General features: G+C 62.7%; 3 protein-coding genes across 3 annotated transcripts; all 3 read left to right on the forward strand.

The window, feature by feature from the left end:
* Positions 1 to 3,062: 3,062 nt before the first annotated feature.
* MNEG_6270 (hypothetical protein) lies at positions 3,063 to 7,323 on the forward strand (the record flags this gene model as incomplete). The annotated part of the gene is made up of 7 exons (XM_014045254.1): positions 3,063 to 3,467; positions 3,660 to 3,839; positions 4,053 to 4,767; positions 4,929 to 5,543; positions 5,813 to 5,965; positions 6,262 to 6,689; positions 7,315 to 7,323. 7 exons carry the CDS (start codon positions 3,063 to 3,065, stop codon positions 7,321 to 7,323), a joined length of 2,505 nt encoding a protein of 834 aa, XP_013900708.1.
* Positions 7,324 to 7,946: 623 nt separating this feature from the next.
* MNEG_6271 (hypothetical protein) lies at positions 7,947 to 8,726 on the forward strand (the record flags this gene model as incomplete). Its single annotated transcript, XM_014045255.1, has 1 exon — positions 7,947 to 8,726. One exon carries the CDS (start codon positions 7,947 to 7,949, stop codon positions 8,724 to 8,726), a length of 780 nt encoding a protein of 259 aa, XP_013900709.1.
* Positions 8,727 to 10,004: 1,278 nt separating this feature from the next.
* Positions 10,005 to 13,463, forward strand: MNEG_6272 (tRNA guanosine-2'-O-methyltransferase; the record flags this gene model as incomplete). The annotated part of the gene is made up of 7 exons (XM_014045256.1): positions 10,005 to 10,061; positions 10,635 to 10,758; positions 11,082 to 11,275; positions 11,961 to 12,069; positions 12,384 to 12,430; positions 12,612 to 12,713; positions 13,449 to 13,463. 7 exons carry the CDS (start codon positions 10,005 to 10,007, stop codon positions 13,461 to 13,463), a joined length of 648 nt encoding a protein of 215 aa, XP_013900710.1.
* Positions 13,464 to 14,048: the final 585 nt, after the last annotated feature.

Below are 14,048 nucleotides of genomic sequence, written 5' to 3' on the forward strand. Positions count from 1 at the left end.
GTATCCTGAACACACATAATATACCAAAATAAGCTGACTGATCATTACTAAATCACAGACGCGCACAAGCGCTGCCTTACATTGCAGGCGAGGGTGAATCGCAGGTGACGCTGCAATCCCAGGTGAGGGGTTATTGCAGGCGAGGGTGAATCGCAGGTGACGTTGCAATCCCAGGTGAGGGGTTATTGCAGCTGTGGATCAATTGCAGGTGACGCTGCAGTCGCAGGCAAGGGGTGATTGCAGGTGAGGGGCAATTGCAGGTGACGCTGCAATTGCAGGCGAGGGGTGATTGCAGGTGAGGGTGAATCGCAGGTGACGCTGCAAGCCCAGGCGATGGGTTTTTGCAGGTGACGGCCAATCGCAGGTGACAGCGCAATCCCAGGCGAGGGGTGATTGCAGGTGAGGGGCAATTGCAGGTGACAGAGCAATCCCAGGTGAGGAGTTATTGCAGGCGAGGGTGAATCGCAGGTGACGCTGCAATCCCAGGCGAGGAGTTATTGCAGGTGACGGCCAATCGCAGGTGACAGCGCAATCCCAGGCGAGGGGTGATTGCAGGTGAGGGGCAATCGCAGGTGACAGAGCAATCCCAGGTGAGGGGTTTTTGCAGGCAAGGGTAATAAATCGCAGGTGACGCTGCAAGCCCAGGCGATGGGTTTTTGCAGGTGACGGTCAATCGCAGGTGACAGCGCAATCCCAGGCAAGGGGTGATTGCAGGTGAGGGGCAATCGCAGGTGACAGAGCAATCCCTGGTGAGGAGTTATTGCAGGCGAGGGTGAATCGCAGGTGACAGCGCAATCCCAGGCGAGGGGTTATTGCAGGTGTGGGTCAATCGCAGGTGACGGAGCAAGCCCAGGCGACGGGTGATTGCAGGTGAGGGGCAATCGCAGGTGACGCTGCAATTGCAGGCGAGGGGTGATTGCAGGTGTGGATCAATTGCAGGTGACGCTGCAATCCCAGGCGAGGGGTTATTGCAGGTGAGAGGCAACCGCAGGTGATGGATCCGTCGATTGCATGCGAGGGGTTATTGCAGGTGAGGGGCAATCGCAGGTGATAGATCCGTCGATTGCAGGATTAGGATTAGGATTGTTACAGCGTCCCGCGGTCGCCCGCTCCTGGAGCCATCCAGGCTCATGGGATTGTACAGTAAAGCACCAACGTAGTCGAGGGTGGATTGCAGGTGGGGCAGCCCACCATGCCAGGATCGGGCATGGTATAGATGAGGCCGGAGAGCACAAGGGTGTCGCGCCTGGGCATCGGGCGCCCGGACTGGTCACAGCTGTCACGGCGTAGCTGGTGCATGCGTGCCACATCTCAGAGTGAGGCCCGCTGGGGCCGAGCCTGTGCTGCTCTTGCTCCGCCGCCCAAGCTTGCTGCCTCTGCCCGAAGCTGCCAGTGCTGCTGTGTCCATCCATCTCTAAGCATGTGCGAAGGGCCCTCTGCTGCTGGCACCCGCCGGGCAAGCGGGCACCAGCTGCCATAGGTGACCTCGGGATGTGGGAGCTTACAGCGGCCTGGGCCCAGCCTGGCGGGGCTGGGCCGCCTTTGGGTACCACAGAGCCAATGAGGGAGCCGGCAGCAACGCTGCTGGCACAAGCGCAGGGCCAAACACCAGGCAATGCATCCGCCCAGCTGCCAGGCAGGCGAGCAGCTGGGCGGAGCCCAACAGTCCGGGGCCCTCAACGCGCGTGACAAGGAGGGGAAAACCGCGCCCCACGCACCTGGGAGAGGGGGACACCCATGCCCTGGAGAAAGCCCTCAACCAGCCCCAGCTTCTGGCGTATGACGCTGACTCCTTAGTCTACAGTGATGGGAATGTGTTGAAGGAGACGGGGCAGGGCACCTCTTGCAACAGGGGGGCTGAAGGCAAAACCATTGCCATGGGCGCGGGCAACCACATCCCTGCCCTGCTGGCGGGTGGGAAGCATCAAGACATAGCGAATGACCAGCGGGACCCGGAACTGCGTGAACAACATCACCAACAGAGCAGAACCAAGCGCCATATAATTGGCCAGCAGCACGTTGTTGACCGTCTTTCGGCGTCCACGGTGACGCACCTTCTGCGCAAGCTCTTGCGCGCGCTAGGGTGCCTGACGCTTCGCTATCCAGCTCCCACTTGGCGCGGCTGAAGGGGGGGACGGGGCCCTACTCACACGGTATTTGCAGAGGTGTCGCTGCGATAAAAGCGGCGCTGTGTTTGCTCACTCGGCATGCGGAAGTCTGGCGCCGTGCTCGAGAACGTCTACAGCACGGGCAAGCAGGATGCGTAGACGCCCCGCCGCATGCTGTGGGCGGCCCGATGGAGCGGCTGATGGCAGCGGTGCGGTGCTGGCGACGTGCGGTGGCGCGCTCGGCGGCGTCGGAACGGGCGCGTCGTGTTTGTGCCTCATATTGACCTCTTCTGCTGGCTGCCCTTACGGCCCTGCCGCCCGCCTTGTTTGAGTGTTAAGCTTGGGTCGTGCGGTGGTTGCCTCCTTGCTAATTTTGGTTGTGTATGCCGTGGACGCTTCTGTTGGGTGCCCTATTCCTCCATTCTTGGTTGGGTCTGACTGGGGGCGGCGGGTTGATCGCTCGTCTTATCGCCTGGCAGGAGTGGTCCTGTGTTTGGTTCAATAAAGCTCTCAAGTTCCCCTTCCTCTTCTGGCTTCTCAGGGCTACGGCGGCGCCAGCTGCGCTGCTGGCAGCCCAAGGGCAGGCAGTGCAGGGCAAAGAGCAATGTCATTAAGCAAGGGTTTGCACGCCGCAGGCCTGAACAAGGCCCTGAGCCTTGGATGTGTTGAGGATGTCAGTTTATCGTTCAATGGTCATCATTCTACACGTCCCTCTGCCCCTGTAGTATGTACGTAAACGTGGCAGCAGTCTCATCATCTCAAGTTTGACCGTTTTAAGTGATCTGAATGCCGCATGTTCCTGACTTTACAAAGAAGATGGTCGGTGTTTATATGCATGCCTTTGATTATAAGACGCACACCTGATCACCTTGCCCATGCTCTGGTTCCTTGCGTCCAGCCCTCGCGCCAATCCTGAGCGCATGTAGAGTCTTGATTCAGCGTATTTCGACCATGATGGAATCTGCGGGTGCACTGGAGGCAGCAGCAGGAGGAACGTCTACGATCAGCGCGCCGCAGCGGCGCCTGAAGAACGTGACGCGCACTGTGGAGTGCAAGCTCAGAGATCTGCTTCAGCCGTGGATCGCACAACGCTCTAATATAGAGACTCTGTCGGAGTTCCTGTCGACGGGCGTCGCGCCAGAGCCCGGCGCAGCCGTCAAACCGCTCTTCCACTACAACGCCGCAGAGGGCGTCCTGCGGGTGGCACCCCTTACAGTGCTGCAGCTTGCTTGCGGCGGTGACTTCAGCACCCTGGAGCTGCCCAGCAAGATCGGCCCCAATGGTGTTGGCCGGGGCCTGAAGGCAGTGTTTGGCGGCGCTGAGCTGGACGTGCAGTGCCGAGGAGCGCTCGGCGCTGCGGTGCGGCTTGGACTACCGGAGTCCTTCTGTGGGCCGGTGAGCAGCAGGGCGACTGGTAGAGTGGACTCGGCACTAGTACAGGTCCAGCAGGTCGATCACGAAGCGCCCTCTACAGTATGGACGCTTGCTGCAACGAAAGTGCAAGAATATGCCGACACTAATGCAGACATCGGCTTGCCTTGGTGCACGCAGGCGGTGAGCGCGGGCAGCAAGCATGTGGAGGTGTTCATGCGGCTTCGGGTGTCGGCAGACTGGGCAAAGCGGCCAGATGAGCTGCAGTCTGCGCTGCAGGCAGCGCTGGGTGTCGGCGAGGGAGAGCAGGAAGTGCCGGCAGACGAGCAGGCAGCTGCAGAGGAGCTAGCATCGCCACAGGTAAGCCGTACAGCACGACGTTCTGGCAACGAGACACAGTGCGTTCGCGGAATTGCTGGGGCAGCGACTGCGTGTCTTGTATAGACGCAACAGCGGTGCTTCATCATCCATGCATGCCCTTGTGCATAACGCAGCGCACAGTCTTTGAGCGCATAGCCTTTGAGCGCATCTGCTGACCCCATTTGCTTCCACGACCCACTGGCAACTTTGCAGCAAGACAGTGCCCTCAAAAAGCGCAAACGCGGCTTCAGTCGCAGCATTCTGGAAAAGAGCAGGGTGCATCTGGGGGGCAACGAGCAGCAGCAGCAGCAGCAGCAGCAGCAGCAGCAGCAGCAGGAGCACGAGCAGCAGAAGCAGCAGGAGCAGCCGGAGCAGGAGCAGGAGCAGGAGCGGGAGCGGGAGCGGGAGCGGGAGCGGGAGCGGGAGCGGGAGCGGGAGCGGGAGCGGGAGCGGGAGCAGGTGCAGGAGCAGGAGCAGGAGCAGGAGCAGGAGCAGGAGCAGGAGCAGGAGCAGGAGCCAGGACCTAAGAAACACAAGCACCCTGCAGATCAAGGGGCGACGCAGGGGCAGCAGCGAGACATGGAAGCGCACACACATGCGCTGGGGGTGCGGGCAGCTGTTGGAGTTTCGCACCGTATGGAGAGAGCGCAGCTCCTCGGCCCCAAGCAGCCGACGCCAGCGCCACGGTCGCCGACGCCACCCCGGCCTGCGCCCGCGTCGCCGTCGCCAGCGCCCAGCCGCCAGCAAGAGGAGCAGCAGGAGCAGCAGCAGCAGCAGCAGCAGCAGGAGCAGCAGCAGCAGCAGCAGCGGCAGCAGCAGCAGCAGCAGCAAGAGCAAGACTTCGTGCACGCCGTGTTGCACAAGTTTCGGGAGATGCTGGAGCCGCGCCTCGCCGACATGGACATCCGCCTTCCGCCACCTGTGCGAGGTGGGGCTAACATTGAGCATGCGCACATGCTTGACTGTGCACGGTTGCAAGCCTTCCAGAGCGTGCGCACACGCACATTGAGGTCGCATGAGCATGTTTGCACAACCAAGCGTTGCGGCTGTGTTGGCAGCGCTGACGATTGATACCTCACCCGCCGGCAGGCACGCTGACCGGCAGCTTCGCCCGCGGCCGGCGCGGTGGCATGCTCCAGCGCGCCCACCCAGCCGACGTCGACGAGGCCCTAGCGTCTGCGTCCACACCCGGCGGCGGTGTGGTGGACGGCGGGCAGATGCGGGTTTATTTGCCAGCCGGCCCGGTCCTGGGCGAAGCAGTAGTCATCAAGGTCCCCATTCCAGTGGTCCCCTGGGTCTTGTCCCCTCTGCAAATGCAGAACCCGCAGGCCCTGAAGGCCGCACCGCCGGGCAGTGCCAGGGACGTAGACCCTTGGGATGCGTGCGTGCGCCTCGTGCGCGTGCTGGCGGACCTGCCTTATAGCGACTCGTTTGAGCAGCTGGTCGCGATCTGTCCGGAGCGCTGCGCGCTGCTGTTCCCGCGCGCGCCCGGTGAGTCGCTGGGCGAGCTGCTGGGCCGCTGCGCCCCGCCGCCGCGGCCGCCGGCGGGCGCGGCGCCCGAGGAGGCGGCGGAGTGGAAGGCCGCAGCGCTGGCGGCGGCGCGGGCGTTCCCATGGCTGGGGCGCGTGAGGGTGGCGCTGCTGCTGGCTGAGGCGCTGGAGGAGCTGCACGCCCAGGGCGTTGCCCACATGGACATTGCAGCAGGTCAGTTATCTTTACCTGAGTTTCTTAGGACTCATCTGGTGAATGCCTCTTGTGGGGTATTGTCTCGTGTAATAGGCCATGTCGCAGTGTCATTCATTGTCACTCCCTTGTATTGCACGCACGAACGCATGCGCGCGCGCACGCGCGCGCGTGCACACACACACACACACATGCACATGCACACACACATGCGCGTGTGTGCGCGTAAGAGCCGATCCACACAAGCAAGGGCACACAAGCCGACCTGCACACTCCCTTGGCATCTTCAGGGAACGTGATGGTGCAGCTGCAGCCGCAGCCCAAGGTCACCCTGATTGACTTTGGCTGCTCGAGGGACATCCAGAACGCGCCCAACCGCCAGGTTGATGCCAGCAGCTACCGCACCAACCACCTCATGGGGACGTACGGCTACATGTGCCCCAGTGAGCGGCATTTCAGAGGGGGGCGCTGGGGGCGATTGTTTGATGCTTGTAATGGCCACTTTACGATTTCACCATCCAGCCAGCCCAAGGTGGTTTTGTTTTTGGGGGGGGGGTGACGGAGGCGCAAGGCGCGCCTTGCTGCTCGTCGGCAAAGCGGCTGCTGGTGAGCAACGCGTCCTGGTGAGGCGGTCCCACCAAGGCTGGGTTGTTGCGGCGTACAAAGCGTAGTTCCATTTGCGCATGTCCTTTGCACGTGTGGCTCATTAAAGTCGCCGCCACCATCAATGTTTGCGCAGCGTACGCATCTGACAGCAGCGTGCACGTCAAGGCGGATGTGTATGCCGTTGGCGTGATTATCCTGCGGCTGATGACAGGCCTGCCCGCAACGATGCCAGCCGTCCAGGCCGCAGCAGTGCTGGGCAACGCGCCGGCCGCAGCAGCCCCGGCTGGGCACGGGCAAGGGCAGGCGGCGGCGGATCCAGCGCAGCTGCTGGCTGCTGCGGCGGGTGGGGCTGCTGGTCCAGACGTGGGTGCCAAGGAGGCCGGCGGCGGCGGCGGCGGCGGCGGTGGTGGTAGCAGCGGCAGTGGCGGTGGCGGCGGCGGCGGTAGCGCGCAGTCCGGGGCCGCTGCAGCGGCTGCGGCCGCTGGCGGGCCGTTCCCCGTGGCCGCCGTGTCCGAGCCTGCCAGCCTCGCCGACCCTGGGAAGCGACAGGAGCTGGTGCAGGTGTGGCGGCAGGCAATTGCGGCCAGTAGCAGCACCCCAGGTGGCGCCCTGTTCAAGTGCGACCGCGCCTGGAGCCCCACCAACCCTAGTGCGCGGGCCGCGGCGCACGCGGCCTTCCTTGCGCTGTCATCTGTGGCATACATGTGCTTGGAAGCTGAGAGGCTTAAGCGGTGCAGCATGTCTGCCGCATGCAAGCGCCTGCGAGCCGCACTTGCGGATGCTGAGAGGCAGCTGGCGGCAGCGCCGGCGGTGGCGCCGGCGGCGGCGCTAGGGGTGACAGTCGTGCCGCCTGACGGGACGCAGTGAACGGCAGCTGCAGACGCGTCAACGGTAGCAGATCAGGTGGAGGCAGGGGCAGGTGCGGCATCAGTGGCAACATCAGATGTGTGTCAGGTCGTATGATGACATGCGTGAGGTTTCTGTCTGTTAGGAAATTATGCTGGCAGCAAGGTGTATCGTTCCTCCCTTGTTATGGCCGTTGCAGGAGCTTGTGTCAATGTCTGAGCTGAATGCCTGCATGCTTTGTGACCAGTATGACATTTTCTGGGGCTAACTGACTTTATCTTGGCCAAGCAGGTGTTAGGTGATTGATCACCCAAGTTTCCTAACCACCTGTAATCCACAGATCAACTGAACTGAGCGCCCGAGGCTGACAGGGGCTGCACAGAACCGTACGGCCTCTACGGGGTTTAATGCAGGCTCATGTCTTCGTGGAAGTAAGAGATACATCCAATTGATATGAAATTTGGCGACTGCCTTCTCAAGCTACAGGTACCGTGTCGAGGGCTTGTCGAGATCATTCCGACTGGTTCCCACAACAAGATGCGGCCCCAGCAGCCGATTGACTATGAGAGAACCTTCTACGCGCTTTCACGTGCGAACGATGCCAGCAGTACGCTGTCCATGCACGGGGCACGGCCGCCGGCTGACGACGACGCTGCCTCCTGCCAGTGCCTGCAAGTGCTCCGTGAGGGCGTCACGCTGGGCCTGCAAAGCGCCCAGCATTCAATAAGAACGCTCACGTACATCCTGGAAGACATCCCTGGACTTGGGGCCCTGATACGGCTAGGGGCCGCCGAGCACGGTGAGCCGCCGCACAGCAACATGCTGTTTGCACTGGTCCATCTACCTCTGCTGGTCGCAATTGTGGCACGTCCAGCTGTCTGTACTCAAACTCGCAAGTAACCTCCAGGAAAATTTCCTGTGGCTCACCGTGCTTGCACATTCCTGCGCATGCCTATCCCTGCAGTGGAGCCGATGTTTGGTGTTGTTTTCAGATTCCTCGAGACACCAGCGACAGGCCTGCTGCGCGGCAGCAGCGCGGGGGACGCCGCGCGGGCCCTCATGCGCCCGACGCGCGCGCTGCTCCTTTATGCCAATGAGATGTCCCGCGCCGCGACTGCTGTCGAGCCGGCGCCTCGATCGGGTGAGCTTATTGACCTGAGGATCAGGCTGAGGGGCGGCGACCCTGAGGCAGAGGATGAGGAGGTTGACGAGTGGCGCGCCGCCAGGGAGGCGGAGCGAGATGAGAAAAACGGCGCGGGCAGCAGGGCCGGCGCGGGCGGCGCGGGTGCGGGCGGCGAGGGCGGCGCGGCCGGCGCCAGCGGCACGGGCGGCGTGGGTGCAGTAAGCAGCGGCGGTGTCCCCGACGGTTCCCAGATCGCCCCAGGCCGGCGCGCAGAGCTATTGCAACGCCTGAGGCTCGCGGGCGCCTGGGGGGCCTTGGTGATGCAGCACCTGGCGGGCATGCTGCAAGAGCTAGAAGCCAAGGCGCCCGCGCAGGCCCTTGCGGTGCTCATGCCTGCCGATGCAATGGCGCAGGGGGAGCAGGGGCCGCACAGCAGGCTGGCCCAGCTGCGGGCCGATTTGGAGGGGGTGGCGGCGGCGTTCAAGGGCGCAGAGCGCGCAGTCGAGGCAGCGCAGCGGGCAGCCGCAGCCGCGGCGGCTGCAGCGCTTGGGGTGGGAACAGGCATGGGCATGGGCGGGACCGTGCAGGAGCAGCACGAGGCCATGGAGGAGGACTTTGATTTCGATTGAATGCAATGTGTGTCGTTTGGCGGGTATGATTGGAATCCTTGAGTAGAACTCTGTGGTTCCACAGGCAGAGAAGGTAGGGGTTGCGTGGGTGTGCATGGCGCGCTGTACACCATGTAGGGCATGCCAATACAATGCGTACGTGTGCGGCCTGCCTGCGAAGTGCAGATGTTCAGCAGTGCCTGGCCACCCAGTGTCAAGCCACTGAGGCGGTATAGCCACATATCCGCTTGACCACTGTGTGTCGTAACGCTTCTTTCGATGGCTGCAAGATTCAAGGTCACGCCAGAGATATCTGCTGCGGCTTGTTGCCTGGGCTTGCATGGTGGAAATTACAGTGCAGTGCAGGACACATCGACTAATTTCCAGGATCAGTGGGCACAAAGAAGAGGCTCAAAGTAAGTGATCCAGCAAAAGACGAGGCTAAATTTGCACATGGGCCCTTTGTCACAGTTGGCAATCAGGCGGTTTTACCGCAGTTGAGCTGCCTGCAACGGTTGCACAGCAGCTGTGCCTCTGTCATGATCCGCAACGCGTCTTTGCTTGACAGCTGGGCCAGGTTTCAGGTGCACAGATGGACGCAGCTCATTCTGGCGTCTTTCAAAGGCGATGCAACTTGTTGTACAGCTCAAGGAGCAGTACTGAGTTTCCTTTGTGGCATCACTCACTTGCAACCCTTTCGAACACTGTCCTGCATTCTTGGCGATTGTCGATTGGAAAATCATGGCATCCCTCGCTGCACCTTTTGGAATCTCTCTGTCTGATTGTTGCAATCCAGAGCAAGACAGGAAAAGTGGGGCTGCAGGATCCCCGCTGCGGCAGCACGTGCACGGGTCAAAGCTGAGCGGGCGTATGTGAGGTGGATTGGTGTGCCGGGTGCTCTGCGGGGCGTGGCAGCTACTGCCCATGAAGTGTGCGATGGGGTCAACAAGCGATGTGTTGCACTTATCAAGCTGCTCGTCAAAGCCACACCACCAAGGGGTGCAATCAAACCCACTTTCACACTTGCACAGACCACAGGTGACGCCGGTGTGCAGTCAACCGAGAATGGTATTCAATGCAGGGCCAAAGAGTCACCGCATGGCGATAAGAATATATAATATACGCTGTTGTCACCTCGCATTTGCTGCGCAGCAAGAAATGCTGGCCGCAGGCACCTCGTCAGCCTCATCAGCGGCAAAGCTTCGATGGCCCGCGATGAAGCATGCAACTTTTACGGCATGGCGCTCTCGGCACAACCTGGCAGCGCCGAGCTGGCTCACAGTCCGGGAGGTGCCGTCAATGGCTGCCGCGGCGCAGCGTGCGACTGCGGCGCCGCCGCCTGCCGATTTGGACCAGGTGAGTGGCGCCCTTTGCAGCAAAGTCCGTTAAATTTGCGCAAGAGGGGTCCAAGTAATATACTCCACATAGCGCACCCCTCCATGATGCCCGTACGCGCTGCTATGCCAGCGGTCGCCCAACCTCGCCCTTGGAGAGACAAGGCACCCATTTCGTATTGCCGCATGTGCTCTGCCGCGCGCGCCGGCCACCCTTGCAGGCAGCCACGCCCCACGAGGGCATGCGGCACGCACGCCTCGTCTTTCCGCACACGGGTTCGTTCCCAGGGCCTGGCGGCCGAGTGCTGACTGCGGAAGAAATCATCAGGCTGCTGTCTGGACAGGCGGGTGGAGGCGGCCTTTGGGGATTTGGGGGGGCAGGCTGTGTGTTATGGCTGTTGCAGAGAGGCAGCGCAGCGGGCAGGATGTTTGAGCAGTGGGTGGGGTCCTGTATAGCGGTCACACCCGTCCAAGCGCAGACCAGGCTGCCAGTCGCCCTCGAAAGCACAGCAGCTGCGGGCAAACGCTGCTCTCGGTCGCAAGCGCCAGCTGTTAAAGCAGCCGGAGATAGAAACTCCGCCCGCCGCCACCGCAGGTGTCTCCGGAGCGCCTGGCGCGGCTGCAGCAGGTGGCCAGGGACCGCTGCTATGACGTCATCCCCGTCCTGGAGGCGCTGCACGACGTCGGCAACATGTCCGCGGTCTGCCGCTCAGCAGACGGTGCGGCGCTTCCGGGCAATGCGGGCCTGGCTACTAGCGGTCTCCGGCCGTGCGCGCTGAGAGGCGCCGCAGGGCTCTTTCCTTGTGCCAGCCAGCCGGGGGTGCTGTGCCTTATGCGTCCGCACGCGCGTGCCGCCTGCGGCCGACAAGTGCAGTCTGCAGCTGCGCAACGGCGGCTCTGGGAGCCGCTTTGGACTAGAACAGGGATGAAAGCGTCTCAGGCGCGGATGCCCCAACAGCTGCCGAGTGCGACACTGGGCAAGAGTGCTGCTTCTCACCGGCCCCAGCGCCCAATCCCCTCCCCGCCCCCCTGCCTTCCCCAGCCCTTGGCCTGGGCGCCATGCACTGCGTCGTGAACGGTACCAGGTACAAGCACTCGCAGCGCACCACCGCCGGGTCTGAAAAGTGGCTGGACGTGAAGGTCTGGACTTCCACCGCGGACTGCCTGAGGGGGCTGAAGAAGGCGGGGTACCAGGTGGTCACCACTTATCTGAATGCGAAGTCGATACCCATCCAGGTGCATGAGCGCGCGTTTGTGTGCATGAGTCTGTGTGTGTGCCTGTGTGTGTGTGTGTGAGAAAGAGGGAGAGGAGGGAGGGGAGGCAGTGTGTGGGTGGGAGGATGGGTGTATGTGTGTTTGGGAGTGGTTGTGTGGGGGTGGTGTGTGTGGGAGTGGTTGTGTGGGGTGGCGGTGGTGGCGAGGGTGTGCGTGTGCGTGTGCGTGTGCGTGTGCGTGTTGCGTGTCCGGCGTATGAGGCACACACGACGGGCGTGAGCAGGCAGAGGGAGGCGCTCGAGCGCGCGTCAAGGGCCAGGGCTTAGGGGTGCGGCGGGAGCGCGGATGCGCTGGGCTTCACAGGCCGGCAGTCGCCGTCGGCCCTGGGCCTTTCAGACGCGGGGCGCCGAAAGCGTACACGCTCACTGGACATAGGGTCGGTGCCCTCGGCCGCAAGGTTGGGTTGAGCGCGCCGCCGGGCACGTGCCCATGCCTAGGCGTGCAGGCCTGGAAGCGATGAGCCAGTCGCAAACAACAGCGGCATGGTAACCGCGACGGGTCGAGCGTTGGGACGTCCAGGCTGGCCGTGGCAAGGGCAGCGCCTGCGCCCCCATCACATTTTGCAGCTCCTGCGCCCCCCACCCACCCAAAAGCCAACCATGTGCACGCGTGCTTCCCATCGTGACCAAAACGCGACCGCATGCAGGAGGTGGACTGGACGCGGCCGACCGCGTTTGTGGTGGGGAACGAGCGGGAGGGCGTCACCCAGGCGGCGATCGACCTGTCAGACGCGGTGGTGTCCATCCCCATGACAGGTGACAGCGCGGATCGGGTGCGGCAGTGGGGCAGCATCGGCGGAAGTCGTACGAAATACAGCTGGGCGTGTCAGCCGCATGACAAGAACGCGGACAAGAGGCAGTAGACATGGCGGATCAGGGGCTGCGTGATGCCGCGGTAAGGCGCGGGAATGGCCGCTGTGATTGTGTACAGCCCGGGTTGCTGAACCTCCATTGGGCGAGGCCTGAAAGGACAGCCAAGGCCGGCTGCTGGGCTGGAGCCTGGCACGCCCGCACACGCGCGGCTGCTCGAATCAGCGACGCGCTCTGCACCCTCCGCCCTCGATCTCAAGGCTTTGTGGAGAGCTTCAATGTCAGCGTGGCGGCGGCCCTCATCATGGTGCGGCACGGCCTGCGCCGTGCTTGTGGGTGTTCCAAGCACGCTCATGACTTGCGCTGGGAGGGGGTTTCGACTGCCCGTGCCCCAGTCGTCTGGGTGGTTACTGTGGCTCTGCTGCTTTCCTGGGCAGACCGCAAAACCCACGCACGATCATGCCATCGCATTACAAACATGCGCGCAGTGGGAGGCTCAGCAGCAGCGGACGCGGCGGCTGGGGCGGCAGGGCGACCTGGGGGAGCGTGAGAGGGAGGCGCTGCTGGCTGAGTACCTCATCAGGGGCGTGGTGGGTGGCCCCTGGTTGCAATACCTGCCGTTGCTGAGCGATCATGATGGCTGGGGTCAGCTCCTGATATTGAGGGAGGCGGGGACTTCAGCTTGGCCGCCTCACACCGACGGCGCCAGCCAGAGGCTGCGAGAGTGCGCCGCACTGAAGTGCAGCACCGCGTCCCGCAGCTCGCCGGGCACACCTCGGGTCGTCGCCAGTGGTTGCACTCAAGGTTGCCTGCCTTCCCCTGCTGCAAACCGTGCGGTGCCCGGCTTTCCATTGAGCTGCTGGTCTGTCCTGCATTGCCAACCCCACCATGGACCGCTGGTTTTCACAGTACTTCGCCCGCCTGCCCCCTCCCGCCCCGGCCCCTCCCAACCCATGGCGACAGAAAGAGCCAGCCATCATGATCGAGACGCTCATAGCCCGCGGCTATTTGGAGCCAGATAGGCTGCAGCCCCCGGCCCTTGGCGCTGACGAGCGGCCAGCCGCTGCGTTGAGGGAGCCGCAGCAGGCCTGGAAGGGGTGGGTGGCGCCGCCGAGCAGTGGTGGTGACATGATGAGCAGCAGCGGCAGCAGCGGCAGCAGCGGCAGCAGCGGCAGCAGCGGCAGCAGCGGCAGCAGTAGCAGCGGCAGCGACGGCGTCAGCTGCGCCAGCCTGAGCGGCAGTGAAAGCATAAGCATAAGCGGCGGATGAAGCTTCTGAGAATGGGACCTGCATGTTTAACACCCCAATTTCATCTATTTGTGCAGGACGCACCAATTTAGATCGTTCGACGGTGTCCTGTAGCTATTCCTTCATGCCTTTGCTGCAGAATTGCTCAGTTTTAAGCGCCCATATCCACAACAGAGTCCACAAACGCAATGCATTCGGTTTACATGATGGCGATCAACAGAGCTTCGGGTCGCTCCTGAAGCAGCGTTGTGCGTCGCAGCAGCTCTACCTAAAGGAGCAGCAAGGTCAACTGCTAAGTCGAGGGAGGGCGGCAAGGGGCGGGGGATCCTGCCCGTCAAAGGACATGGCATACGAAACGCACAAGGGCAACCGCCACTGCGCAGCTGCTGACGTCATCAAGTGCCTCCGCCGCCCACGCTGCCGCCGCCCTGGTCTTGGGCAGCTTTGCGCCTCTGCTCACGGGCCGCCTTCCATTCTGAAACAGCCGGCGATTCTTCTGGCTCCGTTGGTCCTGTGCCAAACTTTGCCTGGAAGTCGGGCCGCTGCTTTAGGCTGCGAAAGTCAGCCTGTTGCATCCAGCCACCGACAACATATTAGAGAGTGATCGGGGATAGCGGGAAAGCCAACCTTGAGGTCCACATACTTTTTGTTGCCGGCAGCGACGCAGAGTGCGGAGT

Source organism: Monoraphidium neglectum (assembly GCF_000611645.1).
Source record: "Monoraphidium neglectum strain SAG 48.87 unplaced genomic scaffold scaffold01004, whole genome shotgun sequence".
Classification (NCBI taxonomy): domain Eukaryota; kingdom Viridiplantae; phylum Chlorophyta; class Chlorophyceae; order Sphaeropleales; family Selenastraceae; genus Monoraphidium; species Monoraphidium neglectum.